General features: G+C 35.4%; 2 protein-coding genes across 2 annotated transcripts; one reads left to right on the plus strand and one right to left on the minus strand.

Annotated features, from left to right (window-relative positions):
* Positions 1–17,668: 17,668 nt before the first annotated feature.
* Positions 17,669–18,109, minus strand: LOC131634042 (uncharacterized). Its single transcript, XM_058904724.1, has one exon. It carries the CDS (start codon positions 18,107–18,109, stop codon positions 17,669–17,671), a length of 441 nt encoding a protein of 146 aa, XP_058760707.1.
* A 1,122-nt stretch (positions 18,110–19,231) lies between these two features.
* LOC131634044 (probable BOI-related E3 ubiquitin-protein ligase 2) lies at positions 19,232–20,459 on the plus strand. The gene is made up of 3 exons (XM_058904725.1): positions 19,232–19,445; positions 19,534–19,801; positions 19,880–20,459. Exons 1-3 carry the CDS (start codon positions 19,387–19,389, stop codon positions 20,399–20,401), a joined length of 849 nt encoding a protein of 282 aa, XP_058760708.1. The 5' UTR covers positions 19,232–19,386; the 3' UTR covers positions 20,402–20,459.
* The last annotated feature ends 1,063 nt before the right edge of the window (positions 20,460–21,522 follow it).

The following is a 21,522-nucleotide window of genomic DNA, read 5'->3' on the forward strand; positions in this document are numbered from 1 at the left end:
CCTTACAGAGATTATGCAAGACGTCTGTTGACTTTCTTCAACAAGGTTGAATTGCATCATATACCTCGAGATCAGAATCGAATGGCAGACGCCTTGGCTACTTTATCTTCCATGTTCAAAGTCAATCATTGGAACGATATGCCTACAGTTAGAATTACGCGCCTTGAAAGGCCCGCCTATGTGTTTGCAACTGAAGCAGTCATCGATGATAAACCGTGGTTCCACGACATCAAACGCTTCCTTCAAACTCAAGAGTACCCGCTTGGGGCATCAAACAAAGACAAGAAGACTCTAAGGAGACTTTCTGGCAGTTTTTTCCGGAACGGAGACGTGCTATACAAAAGAAACTTCGATATGGTTTTGCTCAGATGCGTGGATAGACACGAAGCAGACGTGTTAATGCATGAAGTGCATGAAGGGTCCTTTGGAACTCATTCAAATGGGCATGCAATGTCCAAGAAGATCTTAAGAGCAGGATACTATTGGTTGACAATGGAATCAGACTGTTACAAACACGTGAAGAGATGTCACAAGTGCCAGATCTATGCAGATAAGATCCATGTGCCACCGACTCTACTCAACGTTCTCTCGTCTCCATGGCCTTTTTCCATGTGGGGTATCGACATGATTGGAATGATCGAACCAAAAGCTTCAAACGGTCATCGTTTCATCTTGGTAGCAATTGATTACTTCACCAAATGGGTCGAAGCAGCATCTTACGCCAATGTTACAAGACAAGTGGTTGTGAGGTTTATCAAGAACAACATCATTTGCCGATATGGTATTCCCAGCAAGATCATTACTGACAATGGTTCAAACTTGAATAACAAAATGATGAAAGAATTATGTGAGGAATTCAAGATTGAGCATCATAACTCTTCTCCTTACAGGCCAAAAATGAACGGCGCCGTCGAAGCTGCCAACAAAAACATTAAGAAGATCATCCAGAAAATGGTCGTCACTTACAAAGACTGGCATGAAATGCTGCCATTTGCTTTACATGGGTACCGTACTTCAGTACGTACTTCAACAGGGGCAACTCCCTTTTCTCTAGTATACGGCATGGAAGCTGTGCTCCCCGTAGAAGTTGAAATACCATCAATGAGAGTCCTCATGGAAACTAAGTTATCAGAGGATGAATGGTGTCAAAACAGATACGATCAGTTGAACTTAATCGAAGAAAAACGTATGACTGCTCTATGCCATGGACAGTTATACCAAGCAAGGATGAAACAAGCCTTCAACAAAAAGGTTCGACCTCGTGAATTTCGAGAAGGCGACCTCGTGCTTAAAAAGATCTTGTCTTTTCAACCAGATTCTAGGGGCAAATGGTCTCCTAATTACGAAGGCCCGTACGTTGTCAAAAGAACATTTTCTGGCGGCGCCATGACTCTTGCAACCATGGATGGTGATGAACTCCCATATCCTGTGAATGCTGATGCAGTCAAGAAATACTTTGTCTAAAAAATACAAAAGAACAGCTCGGTAAGTCGAAAACCCGCAAAGGGCGACTTAGGCAAAAATGAGCGTCTCGGTGGACTGAAAACCCGAAAGGGCGGTCCAGGCAAAAATTAGAGACAATAAACAGAAAAAAATTCATCCTGGTAGATTGAAAACCTGAAAAGGCAATCTAGGCAAAAATTAGGGATTTACGACAAAGTAACTGCATCAGTCCATACTTCGTCACCTGAATCGTCTTTTCCATCAAAGGATCTTCAATCAAATCATCGCCAATCTGAAGCGACAAACACAGTTGGAACTCAAAGTTGTTAAGGGGATAGTGGTTATTGCTTTCAATGTAGCCTTTTCCGCATAATTACCATTTCCAACTTTTGTAAATACTCTATGGAATCACGCCTTTAGCTGATCACCATCCTATTAAATAAATTTGAGCCTTGTGCCCATTTGTTTGCAATCTTTAATTTCTTTTAGCTTGCAAAATGACGCTTTAATTGTGTTATTCACTTTTGAAAAAAAAAAGAAAAAAAAGTTTTAAATGAATTTACTTTTCTTTTTCAAAATAAAAGCGAAATTTTCCTTTGAGTTGTGAACAACGGAAGGAACATCAGCAGTCGTCTCCATAGGATGAACAAAAGGATTCTCCCTGAAAATTGTCGAGACAACGGTATTCTTGTCCCAAAAAAGAATTCTTGAAGCAATTACCCCTCAAGGTGAAGAAGCTCTTCTATCCCCAGTGAAGAAGCTCTCCTATCCCCAGTGACGAAGATTTTCCATCTCCAGTGAAGAAGTTCTTCCCTCTCAATAAGAAAAGATGCTCATCTTCCCCAGAGAAGTTTAAAACACGCAACACCATTCATCACCCGTGTTATCTACACCGTGTTGAAGAACATTTGCCAAGTATCTGGTTGTATTGCGACGTCGGTCCCTCTCCAGTATATACTCTTTTGTCTGTCAGTCTCGTCAGCATGCATGCTACATTCATGACATTCATCATTCATACATATTTGCATCATTTATGCATTCTTGCATTTTTCAATGTTTGCTTTAAAATCACTTGTTTAGGATATATTTATCCTCAAAAAGAAGAAAAAAAGAGAGAAAAAAAGAAAAAAATGAAGCAGGTATGGGCGTGTCATCTCTCCAATAGATTGTCACTCATAAGCAGAAAAGAACATCTTCTTTCTCCAGTTCCCCACTGAGATCATTCCTCGTGGAAGAAGGTTGCTTTAGTTTCTCCTTTCAAAAACAAAGGAGGAGATCCCCAGTTGAGTTCATTCCTCATGGGTGCAAAGTCTTGTTTGACTATTTCTTTCCAATTCATTCTTGGTTAGAACCCTGTCTTTACCAAAGATTCAAGTTCCGATTCCTCAAACAGAGTCGTGAAAAACAGACAATAAGCAATAGCCTCATCATCTGAGCAGCTTATGTCTCTTTCAAAAGCTTTTTCCTCTCTAGGAAATCAATCATGAAGACCATTTGACAATCAGGGCCTTATTGCTGTTCACAAGGCTGAATAACCAGTAATTTCCCTAGCAAAGTCTCCAGGATCATTTTATCACTTGGCTGATAATTGATCATGTCTTCAAAACCGCTATCACGAGGCTGGTAGTCGGTAATCCTTTTGTTCTGGTTATATTATTTAACATGTTTATCACCCTGCTGATATTCGGTAATATTAACCGAACCTTTGAAACTCTCTTTACCATGACAAGTCTATCACCATGCTGGTAGTCGGTAACACAGTTTCATACCTTTCACCTTCGCATTATTAAACAAGTCTATCCCTGTGTTGATAGTCAATAATGTCGATAGGTAAGCTTTTCTTACAAAGCTATCATTCCCCGGTGAAGCGTACACTTGCTTCCCCGAAAAGAAAGAAAACGGATTCTCTTCCTAAAACGGATTGAGACATCCTTCCCAATCTCTTTTCCCCAGCGGAGTCAGTTTTGATATCCCTCGGTAAAGATATCCTTGCATCATTCGCAATTTTGGTATCTTAGGTCCAAAATTTGCGTCTTCTGATATTTAAGTCTCTTCCACCCTATCAAAACGAAGATTTTCAATCTTCATGTCTCAGGTTGAAGAAACTTAAATAGGGGCATCTGTCATACCCCAATTTTTGACCTAAGATACCACCTCATATCATTTGCATATGCATCATTTTCATCTCTAACAAATTGCATAGCTTGTGTTTGTTACTTGTGCTCAGCAGGGTTTAATCAAGAGATCACTCATCAGTGCAAGAAACAATCAATTAGGGTTTTGTTCTCCCTTCATCTCAAAAGAACTATCTTCATCAACAATCAACATTTGGTCCTCAGAGATTTATTTCAACAAGCTCAACAGCTTTGAATCGACTGAATTAGGGTTTTGACTGAAGACAGCACACTCCTGACTTTTGCTCAGAATTTGACCTAATGGCTTGGGACATGATATCAAGACCTCAAGTGCATCATTTTGACCTAATCCATTGGCTCATAACATCTTCTACACAAAGATTGATCAGACAAATCCTCAGATCAGGGTTTTAAACTATCAGGGACTGAAATCAGGGATCACATTTGGGAAACCCTAAAAACCCCCAGGAAGTCAATCAAAGGTTTCAATCATCCTCAAATAATCCCTATGACAATATACAATGGAAATTACATCTCAATTCAAGACCTACAGGCATCAATTTCATCAGGTCGACAATTAGGGTTTTTGACCTAATTCACTGAGCAACTGACTTTTTAATCAGGACATGGTGCCACAACTCAAATCATGGTTCAATATCCTCTAATACCTCAATATGATCCATTCATACTATTCATTTGATGAGGATAGCCTGTTTCACTTGAAATCTCAAGAAACGCGATTCGTTTGAAAAAGTCAACTGTACAAGATCACCATTGACTTTTGGGGAATTTTTGTCAACCATGACTTTTGAAGTTTTGAATCATCAATATATGATATGAGAAGTCATTTGATCAAGGAAAATCAAGAAAATCAATCAAGAATCAAAAGTCAAAAGTTTGACTTTTCATACTTAGAAAAATTTCTAAGTGTTTTTCAATGGTTTTTTCCAAACTTTGGAAGGGAATTTCTCAAAATTTCACCTACAAACTGAAAAAAACTTCCAACATGAAAGTTGTAGATTTTGATCCAATAAACAACTTTGACACATATAATTTTTTTCCATAAGATCAACCATTTAAGAGATATGGTGCTTCAAAGTTGGTACTTTTTGAAAACTTCACTTGAAATCTCATTTTTCTCAAAATTCATGGATCTTTTTCACCCATTTCCTTAAAGGTCTTGAAGAAACTTTCAACTAGGGTTTTGAAGTATGCAACATGAGCTTTCCAAAATGTCCAAGAGCATGAAAAAATATGGAGTGTAGCTATGGTTTTGAATTATGCATTTAGTGATCATTTTCACTTGAATTTTCACCATTTTTCACTAAGTTTCAAGACTACATGACCTATAATTCAAGTGATGACACACCAAAGCAATGATTGAGAGATATTTTCTGGTTTAAGATCAGATAGGAAAGAGATAAGAAGCTTGGCCAAAATAACCATGGTTTAGTTACTTTAACCATTTGCATTTAATGTGAAAGATTCCATTTTATCTCTTAAGCCAAATCATCATTCTTGAAGCAACTTGCAAGAGCTCTTCATTCAGAATCCTTGGCCTATAAATAGAGGTTCAAATCACTCTTCAATTCACACCAAAACCTCACAATTATAGGTTTTCTCTCTTCTTTCTTGAATTACAAGTCATGTGTTTCAAAGTGAGGTAGAAAACTCAACCTCCAAATCCTTGAAGTTCTGGCCAAAGTGATGATTCCAACAACTTCTAAACATCAATTAGGAAGTGTTTGAACCACTCACACACCCCAAATCACCCCAAAACTCAGAATCATCATCTCACCTCCATATGAACATGAAATGAACCTTATCATGCCAATTTTCATTCAGGCTCAATTCTGTCCAAACTATCACTTCTAACATCATCCATATATCACATATGAACTATCCAATCCATCACATATAGCCAATAACCTCAGAATCATCAAATTCGATTCACTCTTGAAGCTTATGCAGGTCGGGTACCATGACCATGCCCAGATGAATTCAGATGGTTCCAAGCATCCAGACACCTTCCATAAGGTCCATTGAAGCTATCCAGATCATCAAACAACTTCTGTAACACCTCTATTGCAGAATTCGATTCTCAGTTGGCCGTTTTTGAAGGTAAGCTCTCTTGAACTTCAAACTCATACATACATGCATCATAAATGAAAAATTGAGTTGCTATCTTGTTTCTGCACTATCACTGATCAATAGCCCTCAATCAATTTCACAATTCATCAATTATACACGATTTCAGATTGAAACTCAGAATTAGGGTTCTTAGTGTTCATCACAAAATTGATCACCTTAGAGCAAAAATAAATGAATTATGAGATCATCATCATGTTCCTCGTCCAAAACCGAGTGAGATAGACTATCTACTTGATCAATTTGGTTCAGTTTTCAGAAAATTCAAATTCAAAATGGGATTGTGTTCTTGGCGCGTTTTTTGGTTCATGAGTTTTAAAATTCAGTTTGAAAATATACTTTACCCAGCGCGTATTACTAACAAGCCACAAGCGTGGCTCAGTTGGCTTTTGTTTTGAGTAGTGACCTCAAGGTCACGAGTTCAAGTCCCTATGGGACCAAACCCTTCTTTTTATCACCTATTTTCTTTGATTTTTTACACAACTTTAACCCATTATTTAACCAATCAAAATAATTCATTTTCACTTCATTTTTTAAACACTTCTTATTTAATATACATATTTTGACAATATCAAAAAAAAATCACAAAAAAAGATTTATTTAATATACTTTTAATTAGGTTTAAAATGACATGTTTTTAGGTATTTTCAAATACTTTAAATATTGTTTTATTTGATTTTTTCAAACTTAATTACTTGTAAATATTTTTTGTGATCAAACCCTAATCACTTGGGTCTTAATTAAGCATTAAAACTTGTTTTCAACTTAATTAAGTTAATTTTTCTCATATTCAAATCGTTTTAAAACGAGCGATCGCGATTCTTTTCAAAACGATAAACCACTTCTTTTTGATTAAATCTTTTTAATTGATCAATTGATTTTCAAAACGAAGTGGGGCCTCTCGAATATTAGAGAGTGTAAGTCCCACTCCTTTTTCTTTTTTGTACAGTTTTTCTTCAAACAGAATAAACTTTCAAAACAAACTTTCAAACAGTTTTACAAAAGCGAAACCTCGCGTCTGTAAATAAAAACAATCAACCATGTTTTGTAAATAAAACACGGGCCTCCACGTAGGTATAAGTCCCAAGCCCTTTTGTACATACCCAGTACATGAAATTAGGTATTTCATTGTACGCCTTTTTATACATACACTGTTTTGTACATATCTCGATCAGTTTGATTTTTAACTTTGAATAACAAACCAAAAATGAAGGTTTTTTCTTTAAATCTTCCCAAAAATATACCATGGGCCTCCATGTAGGTATAAGTCCCAAGCCCTTTGTAAATACCTGTTTACATAGCTTTGAATAAACTCAAGCGGACCTCTTCCCGAGTGTGAGTCCCGAGCCCCTGTGTATACAAATGGATCATGCTTACAGGTATATTTCCTTCATAAACTCCATTATATACACACACTTTGTCATATATAACTGTTCATATAACTGTTCATATTTGTTCATGTACTTGTGCATATTTGTTTGTACTTGTTCATACTTGTGATTGTGTTATATACTTGTTCAACTTAGTACAACACTAGGTTCCCCATAGCCTCCTATTGGGCTTCGTGCAAAGAATCTCCACTAGTTTAGGTTAGGACATAGAGTATGGTTTCCCGGTGAAATCGCTCTAAGAGCTCAGACCAACTATACCATGCCTCCCCTTGGGCTTTGTACAAACGAGTGACCCTCCCATAGCCTCCTCTTGGGCTTACAATGCAAGGACCCTGGATTGTCCCTCCCATAGCCTCCTCTTGGGCTTACAATGCAAGGACCCTCGGATAGCCTCCTCTTGGGCTTCGTACAAGGACCCACGGGCTTCTTATAAGCATCCCCAATATCCAAAACAAATACCCTAGGAGATTAGACATTTTTCATCTCTATGCTAGGAGTATCTCTTTTATATCATCACAAACAATCAATCAATCAATCAAACTTTTTTGCCACAAGGCTGGCTAATCAATCAAACCTTTTTGCCACAAGGCTGGCTAATCAATCAAACTGTTTTACCACCGTACTGGATGATTAATCAAAGTTTTTGTCACAAGGCTGACTTCATTGAAACTTTTGCCACAAGGCTGGCTGATTAATCAAAGTTTTGTCACAAGGCTGACTTCATTGAAACTTTTGCCACAAGGCTGGTTAAACAAAAACATCTTTATCATTCTAAGCACCCTAAGTGGCATGGCCCCGGGCTTATAATGAAAAGATTTTCAAACAAATCAAACAGATGTATGTGATGATATAGATTAGATACATCGAACATTTAGATGACATTTGTCTCTTTTCCTTTGCTTCCACTAGCATAAGTGGGAACTACGATTGCTCTGACTTTCTCAACATCCCTTTGAGAATACGTAGGCACAAGGTCGATCCTTGGCGAGCAAAACAAAACAACAAAAACCATTCAAACCTTAGCACCCGTAGACCCCGAGCTACAGATGCTCTGATTCCCTCTAAGGGATATGTATGCAGAGGATCGCGATGATCTTTGCGAGCATAATCAAACAAACACCTTAGGTCCCACCTATTTCACAAGAACCTCCACCCTAACAAGAATGGAATAAATAAAGCAAAGAAACCTATAGAGTACTATAGATACGTTGGGTGCTAATACCTTCCCTTCGTATAACCAACCCTCTTACCCAAGATCTCTCCCCCACTTTTAAGGTTATTGCAACTTTTTTCCTTGTCCTCTTTTGGAAACAATAAAAAGTTTGGTCCGTACAAAAGAAAAATCATTTTTTGAGCACTCGAGCCCAAAGAAGGCATCAGGTGTCTCATCCCAAAAAAAGACAACGATTTTTCCCCGCGACAGGTACTAATCTAACACTTAGCAATACTTACTCACACTCAAAACAAATTCCTGATTACTTCCTCTATTTAAACATTCTAACCATCAGAACGAGTACACACAAGTAATTATAATCACACTCATCAGCCTTAATATACCATTGCCAACAAAATAGCTCAAACAGAAGCCCGCTCTTCTCTAAGAATTAAATCAACTTCGTCCTTCATAGAGTATAATTCCTCATTATATCTGGAAATCTAAAATAACACCTTACAACAGTACAAAATTATTATAGTATCATATAGTGTCAACTCATCGCCTTAACTTCGTTGAATACATACTCGTTAACTAAGTACATCCATAATAACATAATCATCATCTCGGCAATTATTTTAAAAGAGTACTAATTCTCCGAAATGACATCCTTTCATCCACTAGATTATAAATCCAACATATAGATCAATACACATCCTCTATGTAGGCTCCTGACATATTAATTCCTCACTGCCCACGAGTAATACTCATAACACTACTCCACATCACACTTTCGTTGCGCGATTCTAATTACCCATCTTAAGTCACCGTCCAATATATTGCACTCTTTCCTATTCACTTCTTCATAAGTCCACACAGCATGGTGAGTGATTATTCTCACGGTTTAATATCCATCACAACTTATACCATTAAGGTAACAAAACAAGTTCATCCCATTCATATGATTCCATCTACTACCAACAAGAGATTTAGGGTGATCAAGTCCTAAATTTGTCAATAGATAGCCGACAACCATATTTAAGCATAAACCGTCGTCACTACATAATAGTGTCCCTTTCCGAGTTTGCACCCAAACTCATTAACATCGTCATAGTCCAATAGTTCACTCTGAGTCTTTACAACTCGCACACTTCCCTCTCATTGGATCTTTCCAGTGAGATACCAACATCCAAACATTTTACATAATCTTCTTCATAGTCACTTAGCGTCACACGCTTGTTAAGTACTTCCAACTTCACATTCACTAATATACTCGTACATTACTATTTATCTCGTTCCAAATCAAAATCCTCATCTTAGCAAAAGACCGCGACAACATTCATACTCCTGGTTTCACTCTAAATCCCATGAAATTTTTCGCGTCCAAGTATCATTCCACTCGGAATCTCAACAAAGTCTTCCTCACATCAATAGGTGTCAGAAATTCTCTACAATTCTTTTTCTTTTATACATGTCATTGCTTTGGCATCATAAATACGACTTCACCATTCTAAAGTTTATTTCACCTTTTCTACTAATTCACTTCTCCCTAAAATCTATCGGCACTCGAATCATCTTTACCACCGAACATCTCATCAACTTTTTCATCAACAACATGTTCAACTCAACTTCGTTTCAAACAATCGCGGTATTAACCATTCCGATTCAACAAGCTTCACGCTTCCTTAACCGACTTTGGAATCTCTCCTCATAGGATCACCTCTACTATATTTATAACTCTCCCATAAGGTAGAACATAATTTCACCTCTTTGTAGTCTCAAACGGCATATTAATCCGACACTCGGAACTCAGATATGCATTTTCCAATCGTTATCCAAAAATGCAACACCGACGCCATGCAGCGACACTCTAAACGATATTTCCAAAACCCCTCAAATGGTACACTTTATTTTTAAAATAGCTCCTCAACAAGTCTTTAATTATTCCTTCAATCCGCTCAACTCTGACGCTGAAGTCTCGTGCGGTACCAACGAACAAGTCTAGTTCTAAGAACAAGTGTAACCGTAACTTCACCTCTTTCCAACATCAACCTGTCACAGTTAAATATGTTACAGCTACTGCAACCATTTTTATAACAAAGTTCATCTCGTTAGCTTTCCGACGCTTCAAATGGAACTCAAATCGGATGTCCAGAACTCCAGTTATGAGTTTTCGAAGTTTCATAACGAATCAACAACTTTCCTGCGTTTTTTCTTACGGAAATTCCGCTCTAAAACTCATCATCTTCAAATCAATCACATTCTAAACAACTCCTTATCATATCTCTTCACTTCCAAACATTCTCATAACTTGAGCAACACATCCCATCGCCGAAGTGCGATTTTCTGAAACATTACGACCGCAATCCTCTTTGCAACTTGCAGCTGAACCTCTTCCGAGACGCAAGGCTACTCAACTGACAACTTTGCAGCCCCTCCGCAGAGCTGATACATTGCAACCTCCTAATTTCCTCTCCTACGAATAATCATCAGTTACCTCTAATCATCTTCCTTCAAGATGTTCCAACTTAATTACCAGTCAAGTCTTAATTTCAAGTCACCTTCGATTCGGAAAACAACACTCCAACGACGCTTGCGCTGTTGCCAACAACAACCTACTGAATCAATCATCTTACGCAACAGACAACCAAGTACCGACAGTGATCCACTCACATGTCACATACAAAGGGATAATATGCTGACAGTATTCAACTGTCGTGCAACTCAACTGACTCGACATTTGGCCGGACGGACCGACCTGCTCTGATACCACTATTGTAACACCCTTCTAAAACCCCCGTAGAAAATACAATCATAATCAGAGTAATCATACAACAAGGATGTTACAATTAATAAAATAAAGAAAACTCCAAGTCGTTTGTTATGCTTTATTAGGAATAATTCAAAAATATCAAAACACATGTCCAGCACAGCGGAAACTCATTCAACAGTGTTATAAAACATCTTCAACAAAATCAACGGTACATAATCCAATAATGCAAAACAGTGTATCACAAGTAACTCTAAGACTATCGTCCCCCAGTGTTACAAGATCAGAGCATGACCGACACGACCCAACATAACCAGATAAACTCTACGAGTCATCCTCACCGATCGCTTAAGTCGCTACTTCAATCTGAAATCATCAAAGTAAGGGTGAGACTACATCATAATTAAATAGCATTATAAATCGTCAGATATATAATTCATAAGAAATTATCCACCCTACTTAGCATATTCAGATTTATCAGTTCATAACAATCACAAGCACAAGTCAATAGTATGCACCAATAACACCACACAATCATAACACCGGATTTCATCCTGACATGTCAAATTTATACAAAGACCATGCAGACTCTTAATTATGCATGTGGTACCATACATGGGCTAAACCCATCCAACTGATCTTTTTCATCACCAAGATACAGTCCAACCAGCACAAATTCCTCACAATGGGAATTATGCCCACCATTTTGATCCACAAACATCACCGGGATCCATCACCAAAATGCATATGAATGAATGCACACATATGACATACTTACAACATCACCGATCTGACGAACAACATCATCTCACATAACTCAACATAGTTATCACCAACAAGTATGTACATGTATCATGCATCATTCAAAACATATCAAATTATCATTATACGATCACAACAATCACCACATGATCAAAATGAACAATGTCATTACCAATAACTCACCAAAAGCAACACCGAATGATATATTCGGTTTCAGCACCATCTACAATTATATCATATATAATTCACACCACATATAACGTCAAATCACAGTTATATCATTACAACATCACCACATTGTCACATTAACCAAATCATGCACACAATGTACAAAAACACGCCATAAATGAAATAAATCAAGATTTTCAAAATAAAATCAAGTTATTGTTGTTTTCTTTACTTTATATCGTAGAGTATTTAATTTAAGAAACAACGTCCAAAACGGCGTCTAAAACGGACTTACGATTCGAAAATTTGAAGCTTTTAAAGTTAGAATAGTTTTCAAAACGTGCTGCTGGAATTTGTATTGGAACCCGGTTCCTCCCACATGGGAACCGGTTCCTGGACCCAAAAATGCTATTTTTAACGTTTTAAAATAGTGGAACCCGGTTCCTCCTGTAGCAACCTGCCCTAAAATTGAAGGTTTAGAGTTGCCACCTATTTTGAAGGGCGAATAGGAAACCCTACGCAGTATAAAGATTCAGGGTAAGTTATTATAATCAGGTTGAGGGAAGGTGTTAGGCACCCTCAACCCTTTCCTAAAGGCTGCATTGTAAAGTTAAAGGTTTATGGCAATATTTATGAGGTTTATAGCTAATGAAATAAAAAGGGTAAAAATTGAAATTTAAAAAATGAATTGAAATTATAAGGGGGAGACTCGCCTTGTTACCAAGTGCCTAAGAATCTCCTTATGGAGAATCAGAGTCAATGTAGTTCGGGCACAAGGTTGTACGCCTTAGAATTAGAATTTGTGGTTTGAAATTGTTTTAAAGGCTTTTTGAGTGGCCTATCGTAGTTTTGAATTTGATTTGAAGATGAAGAAAGTTTTGAGATTTGGCATACAACCCTGATTTGATATGGCACCGTTAGATGCGATGATCAATAGATTTGGTCAGTATAGCTAACGGATTGACGGGGCATCGCTGGTTACTCAGATCGATAGATTCGATCGTCGCGGGCAGCAAATTAAATGTATTTTAAATTTTATATATTTTTATCTCTCGTCTAATGCGACTAATAGCTTTAGTCGGGTCGAGGAGAGAATTAGTAAGAATTAATCAAATTATTATTCACAAATAAATTAGATCCAATTATGTTATTAATAAATAAATTAAATGAATCAAAAATTATTTCTCGCCTAATGCGACTAATAGGTATAGTCGGTTCGGGGAGAAAATTAGTTTGAATTACCAAAAAAAAAAATTAAACAATTAACCCTTTTTTTACAAAATTAATTAAAATTTATTTTTTTAATTCTGCAGGGGGTGTATTCTATGTTCAGGGTAGGGATTTGGGGGGTGTAAATAAGAAGCGGACTGAGCCCATTAATATTAAGACCCGATTGGTTCAGTGTGGCGCAGGCGCATGGCTAATGGTGCACTACAGAGTTAGGATCATCTTGATCTGAATCCAAGGCAATCGTAAGGCCCGCATGTGTTATTGAGTGAGGTATATGGAAACGGATGGCATACTGGATCATGTCCAGTGTTGCAGACAAGTGGCCATGGGAGGGCCACTTGTCATCATCCGATGGTGCCTCACGTGATACAAAAAAAACGCCTCCTCTAGTTCCCTTCCTTTTTCGTTTCTTTTTCTCTCTCTTCCTTTTCTTACTCTCTCTCGTTCTCTCACTTCTCTTCAAAAACAAAACCCAGAAAAATGCCTTAAACTGTCGCCGGCCACCATATAGACCCAGGTTTCCGGTTGAAATTCAACCGGAACCTTCAAACATTCAACGACATCAAACCCAGAAACCCAGATGCACATGAACCCTAGCCCTATTATTCAAGAACCCTAACCCTAAACAAACCCTAATCCCAAATTTCAACGAATAACACACCATACACATGCAAATCAGTATCAGAGATCAAGATCTAAAGCCAAGTTTCAGAGTGGGTTACCTTTTATTCTTGTTTTCTGGATAGTGTTAGCTCCCCCTCGCTGATTTCTTCTTCTCTCTTTCGTTTGCAGGTACGGCGAAGAGATGGATGAGGATGTGCGGCCAAGGTCTCAGCGTCCAGAAAAAATTCGATCCCCCCCTCTGTTTTTCTTTTTAGTTCTTATAGTATTAGGGTTTAGGTTAATTTAGTTAGGGAAAGATTAGATTAGATGATTCAGATTTGTTTTAGTTATTGTAAATTGATTCAATATTTGATGCATCAATGAAGATTGTTATTTGATTACGAATTTGTTATTATTTGATTCATTTGCGTTTTGATTTGTAACTGCTGAAGATTCGATCTGAGATTGCCCAGATTTGTTTGAAGATCCATCTATGGGCCTGGGTTTGCCAAGGTTGGCCGCTGCGCAACTAGGGTTTCCGCGTGGGGAAGAAAGTGAACAGGACCGGGTCGGGTCCTGGGTTTGACCCTAGTCCATTACCCTGATCCGTACGTACCTGGCCCACTACCATTGGCACAGTTGGCCCAAACGCAACAAAAACAACAATAGACAAAAAACTTAATAACCCCAATTGTATTCACTTAATTAATTAATTAATCAATAAACTAATTAATTAATAAAATTCAAATAATTCTGATCATAATAATTAGTGATAAAATTCAAAACAATACTAATATTAACTAACATACTAATGATTAAGTTAAATAAATCATTATCAATACACTAATAATTCTAATAATAACAATAATGATAAAAAAAAGAAAAAGATAATAAAAAAGGTTAAATGAAGTGAATGGGCCTAAGACCAATTGGATCTCAGATTTGCTATCCACACCTCATTTTTATTTTAAACCAATTTATACGGGAATTTTATAGGAGAGCGAGTTTAATAATAGGTATATTAAACCCTATGGCTCCTAATTTTTAACGCCCTTAATAAATTGACAAATGCAAATTAAATCGGGTAAATTTTGGGGTATGACACCTCCCACATGGGAACCGGTTCCCACGAACCCAGTAGCTGAAAAACATGATTTTTAAGGCTTTTATGCATCCCAAACACATACCAACGCATACCATTACGAAATTGATCACCAATAACATCAAAATACTCCAAATACATGATTCTAATGCACAAACAACATACCATAACACCATGTAACAATACTACATCATCAATTGCAGTCAATTCATCAAATCATGCATGTCAGTATTGGAATTTCACAAAACCTAACATCCCAAATAGAGATTCTAATTCCTTAATTCAATCCTATCATCGTCAAAATCATAATACCATATAATTAGAGTAATCACCCCTTACCTTAGCCAAAGATTTCTCGATTGGTCTTCTTCTTCTTTGTTCCTCTTCACGTATCAGCTTTCCAATCTCTCATCTCCCTGCTCTGCTTTTCACGTTCCTTTTTTCCTTTCTCCCAATTCCTCATTATTTTGTAAAATAACCTTTAATTAGAATAGGGCCTTTACTAATATAACACCCCCCCCTCATTCCTTAATACCACACGTGGCCCAACATCAGAAACCATTCTTTTCCAATTAACTTCCACAAACCACCAATAATTCTAATTATTAATTGAATTCCCAATATTTCCCAATGTTCCTCATAAAATCAATTATTCCATTTAAATAATTTTCCTACTTAAATTAAATAATTAGAAATAATTTTCGGGGTGTTACAGTAACCGTTTCTATCACTGATTATGCCCATTCGTAAGGATCACTGAAGGAAAATTTTAATTTCCGCTGCATATTATATCGTGATTTTCCTTCAGTTTGTTATGGTACAATTGACTATAATACAATTATGTGATCTTATGAAAATGATACAATTAATATTATTCAGATAACTTTATCATTAATGTGAATTTTATTTTCTGATGTGATATGGTGAACAATAATACAAATTAAAAAAAATGGGATTAATTATAAAAGCAGGATAATATTTGTTGATTATGCAGAAAATTTAACAACGGTTATAGTCATAACCGTTATAATATCTCGCGCGCTGTTCAGAAAAAAAATAAATATCAAAATGGCGCATATGGGAATCGAACCCAGGACCATTAAATTTATCACAACGGTCTTTTGAAAAACCGTTGTGATAGAGAGCGCACTTTCTAGTTTATTACAACGGCTATTGAGCCATGATTGTAAGTGTCATATATTTAACGACACTCTACATAACAACGCCTGGGCCCGCGTTGTTATATATCTTTCATAACCGTTGTTAATTGGGTTTTCCGTAGTAGTGACGAGTGTATAGGATATACAAATTAACGAGATCAACCATAAGAGAAAAAACCCTCAATTAAATATTAAGTTAAGTTCTTTCCAAAATTTAGCACTCATCAAGACTAGTATCGAGTAATGTAGGTTTCGCCTAACGCAAGGTGCATGTTTCATATTAGTAAGGTGCGATGGGATAAATGTAATATCCAACTGCTAAAATTTTGGGTTTGACTTAACTAAACTAATTATAATAAGATTATATATGTGTGTGTGTATGTGTGTGTGTGTGTGTTTAGAAGTGAGAGTTGAGAACAATCCATATGATGGATTAGAATAAGGAGTTATTCACTCAACTAATGAAATTCGAGAGTTGTATTAGATACAATTGGAAAGAGTTCCTACCTAAATAACAGAGTTTTGTGTAATTCGCCTACGCGGGCTTAAAACAAAGTGAAACATGGATTTCGACCCATTCAAAAATCTTTCGACGGGATTTTCCAAATTAAATGTTGAGGATCATTTGGTTTGAGTAAAAAATAGTGGAGCATTTTAATAAAATTCGTTATTAGAATGATTTAATTTGATACAATATTTTATCCGTCTTGTTAACCTCTCCAATACTCACTGGATTCTGCCAGATCTTCTTCACAAAGTCTCACACATTGTTGCCAGCAACTTCCCACAATCTTTGGTAAAACCCAGCCGGATAACCATCCGGACCATGTGCTTTCCAAGGTTTCATAGCAAAGAGAGCCCTTCTCACCTCCTCATCAGTATTATCATCATCAAGTTTTTGAACCTTAGCTTCATGCAGCTTAGGGAAGGATATCTCAGTATGTTTTTGCTCACGCCAGTCATAATTAAGAGCAAACAGATTTTTATAGAAGTTAGTCACAAGCAGCTTTAGTTGTTCCTTCTCCTCCACCCATCATCCATTATCATCTTTAAGCATAGTAATCTTGTTTCTTTTTCTTACTCTTTTTCTTTTTCTTCTTATTCTTATTCTTCTTCTTCTTTTTATAGCTTTGACGTGATAGTATTTGGTATTATGGTCGCTATCCGCAAGCCATTGAGTCATCGACCTCTCAAACCACATTAATTCCTCTTTCTTAAGGATATTTCTCACTTCTAACTGCAAGCTTCTCTCTAGATTTATCATCCCCGCAATATTGTAACGTCGTTGTAAACATCGCCGGATACCATTAAGTCTTGTCATGATCTTCCTTTTCATAAAAATGACAAGATAAAAGCTATGGATTTTCCACCGTTTAATCTCCTCTTTAACATTGCTCAGGTTCGTATTCATACTATAGCCATGTCTCAAAGTATTTTCTAACAACACTTTGTAGTTAGTATCATTCAGCCAGGCGCCCTCAAATCTAAATTCTCGAGGCACCTTGGCATGCACACATAATTTAGGGGTAATTAAGATGGGGTGATGATCAGAGAGTTCAACCCTAGTGAGCACTTTAGCTTGAGAATCCGGGAAATCCATTCTCTACTCCTCATTGCTTGGAACTCTATCTAGTTTCTCATAGATGCGTTGTCCCCCGTGGAACAAGGGGCCTCTCCATGTAAATTTCAGACCAACAGTCTCCATATGCAAAAGATTGCATTCGTTAATTCTATCTCGAAACAATTTGCATTTACTTGAAGAAGTGAGTGTTCCACCCTTTTTATCAATATTATAGGCTATATCATTAAAGTCCCTAGCAAGTAACCGAGGACCTTTCACATCCTCCGCTATTCTTCTAATATCCTCCAACATAATTTTCCTATTATCATTATTTGGGCTAGCATAGATGGCTGTAAAGAGCCACTCTTTGTCGGACTGATCCTTAATACGACTATGAATGAACTGATTCTCTTTACTAAGAAACTGAACATCCATCCCATCCTTCTTCCTTCCAGGCCACACCAATGCCTCCAAGGAAACCATTATTTTCCATCATAATGCTCCTATCAAACCCCAATCTCTCTCTGCATTGTTTTATGATGAATACAACTACCAATTTGCTAGTGTGGAACTGTCGTGGTGCAACTAGTAAAGCTTTCTTCTCATATATGGATCTCTACAAACCTGACATGTTTGTTGTGCTAGAAACTAGAAGTGACCCTATCAACCTCTTAAATTTTAACTTTAAAAAAAAAAAAAGTTAACATTTCCATATTTTTGAATTTAATTAGATAGAATGTCCTCAATCAATTAAACACAATAATTTAGTATCACGTCATTTTTTATATTATTTTATTTTATAATAAATAAAAAATTTAATATAATTTATATTAAATGTACCAGTATCTAACTTATATTCACGAGTATTAAAAAATTTACCAAAAAAAACTTAATCAAGTTAGCTTCCATTTGTTTTTACGTTTCTTATATAAAATGTACAATCAATATGAAGCTCCAAATCCTCAAATATTAATATCAAGATAACCACTTAAAAAAACATTAAAACGTGATATTTATGTTCTATCGCCTATACAAACATTCTATCAGTAATTAATCTGATTTGATTTTCAAGTTATTGATTTGATTCTTAAACCTTTAACTATTTTAAACCGTTTGACATGGTTTTACAATATCAAATTTAATCATATAAAATACGAAAAAAAAAACAAATATTTAATTGTTAAATTAATCACCGACTTAAAAATAGACTTGATGAGAAAATCCACTAATAAAATATACCATTATTAATGTGTTTATAAATGAGAAATTGTTACAGTATCAAAATCTTCTTTGATAAAGTTATTTAACGTTGCATACCGTAACAACTAAGATGGTTACAAAAAGTACTGAACATAAATGCTATCAATCTTGACACCATATTATTTTAACTTTTCAAACATGGTTGTATTACTATTAATTAAAGATTTCAATTTTCATAAAAGTACTCCCCTACGTGTTACCGAAAATTCGGCTGAAAACACACTACTAGTCTAATATTATGACCGATAGTAGTACGAATTTGGAAGGATTGAAACTTATCAATCCATTAATAGATAAAATCTTACTACTACAATAAAAGTAGACAGTACGTACAAAAATCTCAGTCACTCCACCCACAGAATATTTAAAATAATTAATGCTAATTGGAAAAACAACCAAACTTTAAATAATAAACCCCACCATATAACCTCAACATAAGTTTCTCTCTTCTCTACCACTTTTTCTCTTCCAAAACCTTCCTCACTGCATAAAAACTAAACATGACTGTTGAAGCTCACCATCTCAACATTTTACCCTCTCAACAACACCTTCTCAATCGGTACAAATTACGATCTTCATTTTTCTCTGATTATTTAACCGTGTCTTTTCCATTTATATATTCATTGTTGTTCTTATATATGCCGCAGGAACATGAACACAAACTCCACCGACACAAATTTAATCAACATTTACAACCACTCCCCGGAGAATCTTATTCCAACTCCCACTCCGTCATACAACAACCTCTTCTTAGAAGATAACCGCCATCAAAAAATCACCGACAGTAACAGCAACAGTAACGTTGTCTCGTCTTACCCAAAAGACTGGATCAATAACTATCATTTCGCATCTTACAAGAATAGTCTAAATGTACACCACCAAAACACCGACACCGACAACCTCATATCTCTACAGGTAACTTCATTCTCAACCTCAGAATAAGTATGGTTTTTATTTAATTTCAAATAAAGAAGCTAATTTGTGTTTGTTTAGATGGAGAAGTTTAGAGTGGAACTGGAAGAAAAAAGAAAGAGAGAAATAAGGATGATAATTGAAGCAATAGAGATTGAAATGACTAAGAAAATGAAAGCTAAAGAACAAGAGATAGAAAAACTCGAAAGAATGAACATGATCCTTGAAGAAAGAGTGAAAACACTTGTCATGGAGAATCAAATATGGCGAGAATTAGCACAAAACAACGAAGCCACAGTTAATGCCCTCCGGAACAATCTGGAACAAATACTTAGGGAGATGAAGAACGAGGGAGCGGCGGAGGAGGATGCAGAGTCTTGTTGTGAAATTCGGTGGCGCACGGTAGTGTTATGTGCGCAGGATAAAGAAGATGGTGAAAGTGAAAAGAAGAGATGGTGCAGGAATTGTGGAGAAAGAGTATCGTGCGTGCTCATCTTGCCTTGCAGACACCTCTGTTTGTGTGATTTATGTGTGGCTACAGTTCATATTTGTCCTATCTGTCAATCTTTCAAAAACAGTACTCTAAATATTAATTTGAGTTAATTATCCACCCACAAGAAATAGAAGATGCTAGTTTGTGTTTTTTGGTTATATAGTGGTAGTTCAGTTCTTGCTTTTTTTTGTAAAATTAGTATGAGACTTGATAGTTCGCACAGGTTGAGCAAATTCGATAAAAATTATATTTAAAAATTATATAATTATAGTTAAAAAATGTATATAAAAAAAATGTAAGAATTAATATAAAAAATATTTAAAATGATGATTTTAAATATAATAAATAATGTTTTTTTAAATAGTAAATAAATATAGTATGGTAATGGCTAAAAAATATATATAAAAGATATATAAATGAATATTATAATAATTAAAAAAATAAAAAAAATAATTAAGTAATCATTTATTAAGGTCGCAATATATATAATATAGTAATTGTTAAATATATAATTAAGTAATCTTGGCTCTCTAGGGTATGTTTATTTTAAATAGTCTTGGCCCGTAAAAAATATATAAAATAAATTATTTATTTAATATATAATAAAATTTATTGAATATAAAAAAAATTGTGTTTTTCTTAGAAAGTTATGTTTTTCATACATTATAAGTGTCTCATGTTATTTATTAAAATAAATACTTATAATAATTTTTAATATAAATATATCTTTTTATGGGTAATTTCAATGTGTATATTTTTAATGGTAAATTTGAATATAACATAAATATTACTATGTATTTTGGTTATAAACTAAAACTCGTTTTAATCTATTGATTGATAAATAAAACAAAATTAAATTGTTTATTTTTATAATAAGAATAACAATAATAGTAATATGTAATAATATCTATTTTATGTAATAAAATTATATTATCTCATTCACTAAAACAAAAATAAAATTATATTATTGTCAAACTACATTAGCTTTAAAATTATTTAAAACCACAATTAATAAATAACTCTTATGATATTTGAAAATTAAAAATTGAATGATATTGAAATATATCAAATTAATTGATTGATCTTTATTAAGTATGGTAAAAGAATAGAAATTGTCCAAATTTTACCATATCAAAATTTATAGTAACAAATATGTGTATTAATCAAATATTTTTAGAATTTTTTAGAATAAATATTAACTTGGAATTAACGTAAAGCTGGATAAATGCAA

Source organism: Vicia villosa, unplaced genomic scaffold, assembly GCF_029867415.1.
Source record: "Vicia villosa cultivar HV-30 ecotype Madison, WI unplaced genomic scaffold, Vvil1.0 ctg.001216F_1_1, whole genome shotgun sequence".
NCBI lineage: Eukaryota > Viridiplantae > Streptophyta > Magnoliopsida > Fabales > Fabaceae > Vicia > Vicia villosa.

Excerpts from the sequence above, each read along its gene's own strand:
- LOC131634042 (XM_058904724.1), bottom strand. The coding sequence starts at position 18,109 with ATGGTTTCCTTGGAGGCATTGGTGTGGCCTGGAAGGAAGAAGGATGGG.
- LOC131634044 (XM_058904725.1), top strand. The coding sequence starts at position 19,387 with ATGACTGTTGAAGCTCACCATCTCAACATTTTACCCTCTCAACAACAC. Across the intron at positions 19,446-19,533 it reads CAACAACACCTTCTCAATCG|GAACATGAACACAAACTCCA; the intron begins GTACAAATTACG and ends TATATGCCGCAG. Across the intron at positions 19,802-19,879 it reads ACAACCTCATATCTCTACAG|ATGGAGAAGTTTAGAGTGGA; the intron begins GTAACTTCATTC and ends GTGTTTGTTTAG.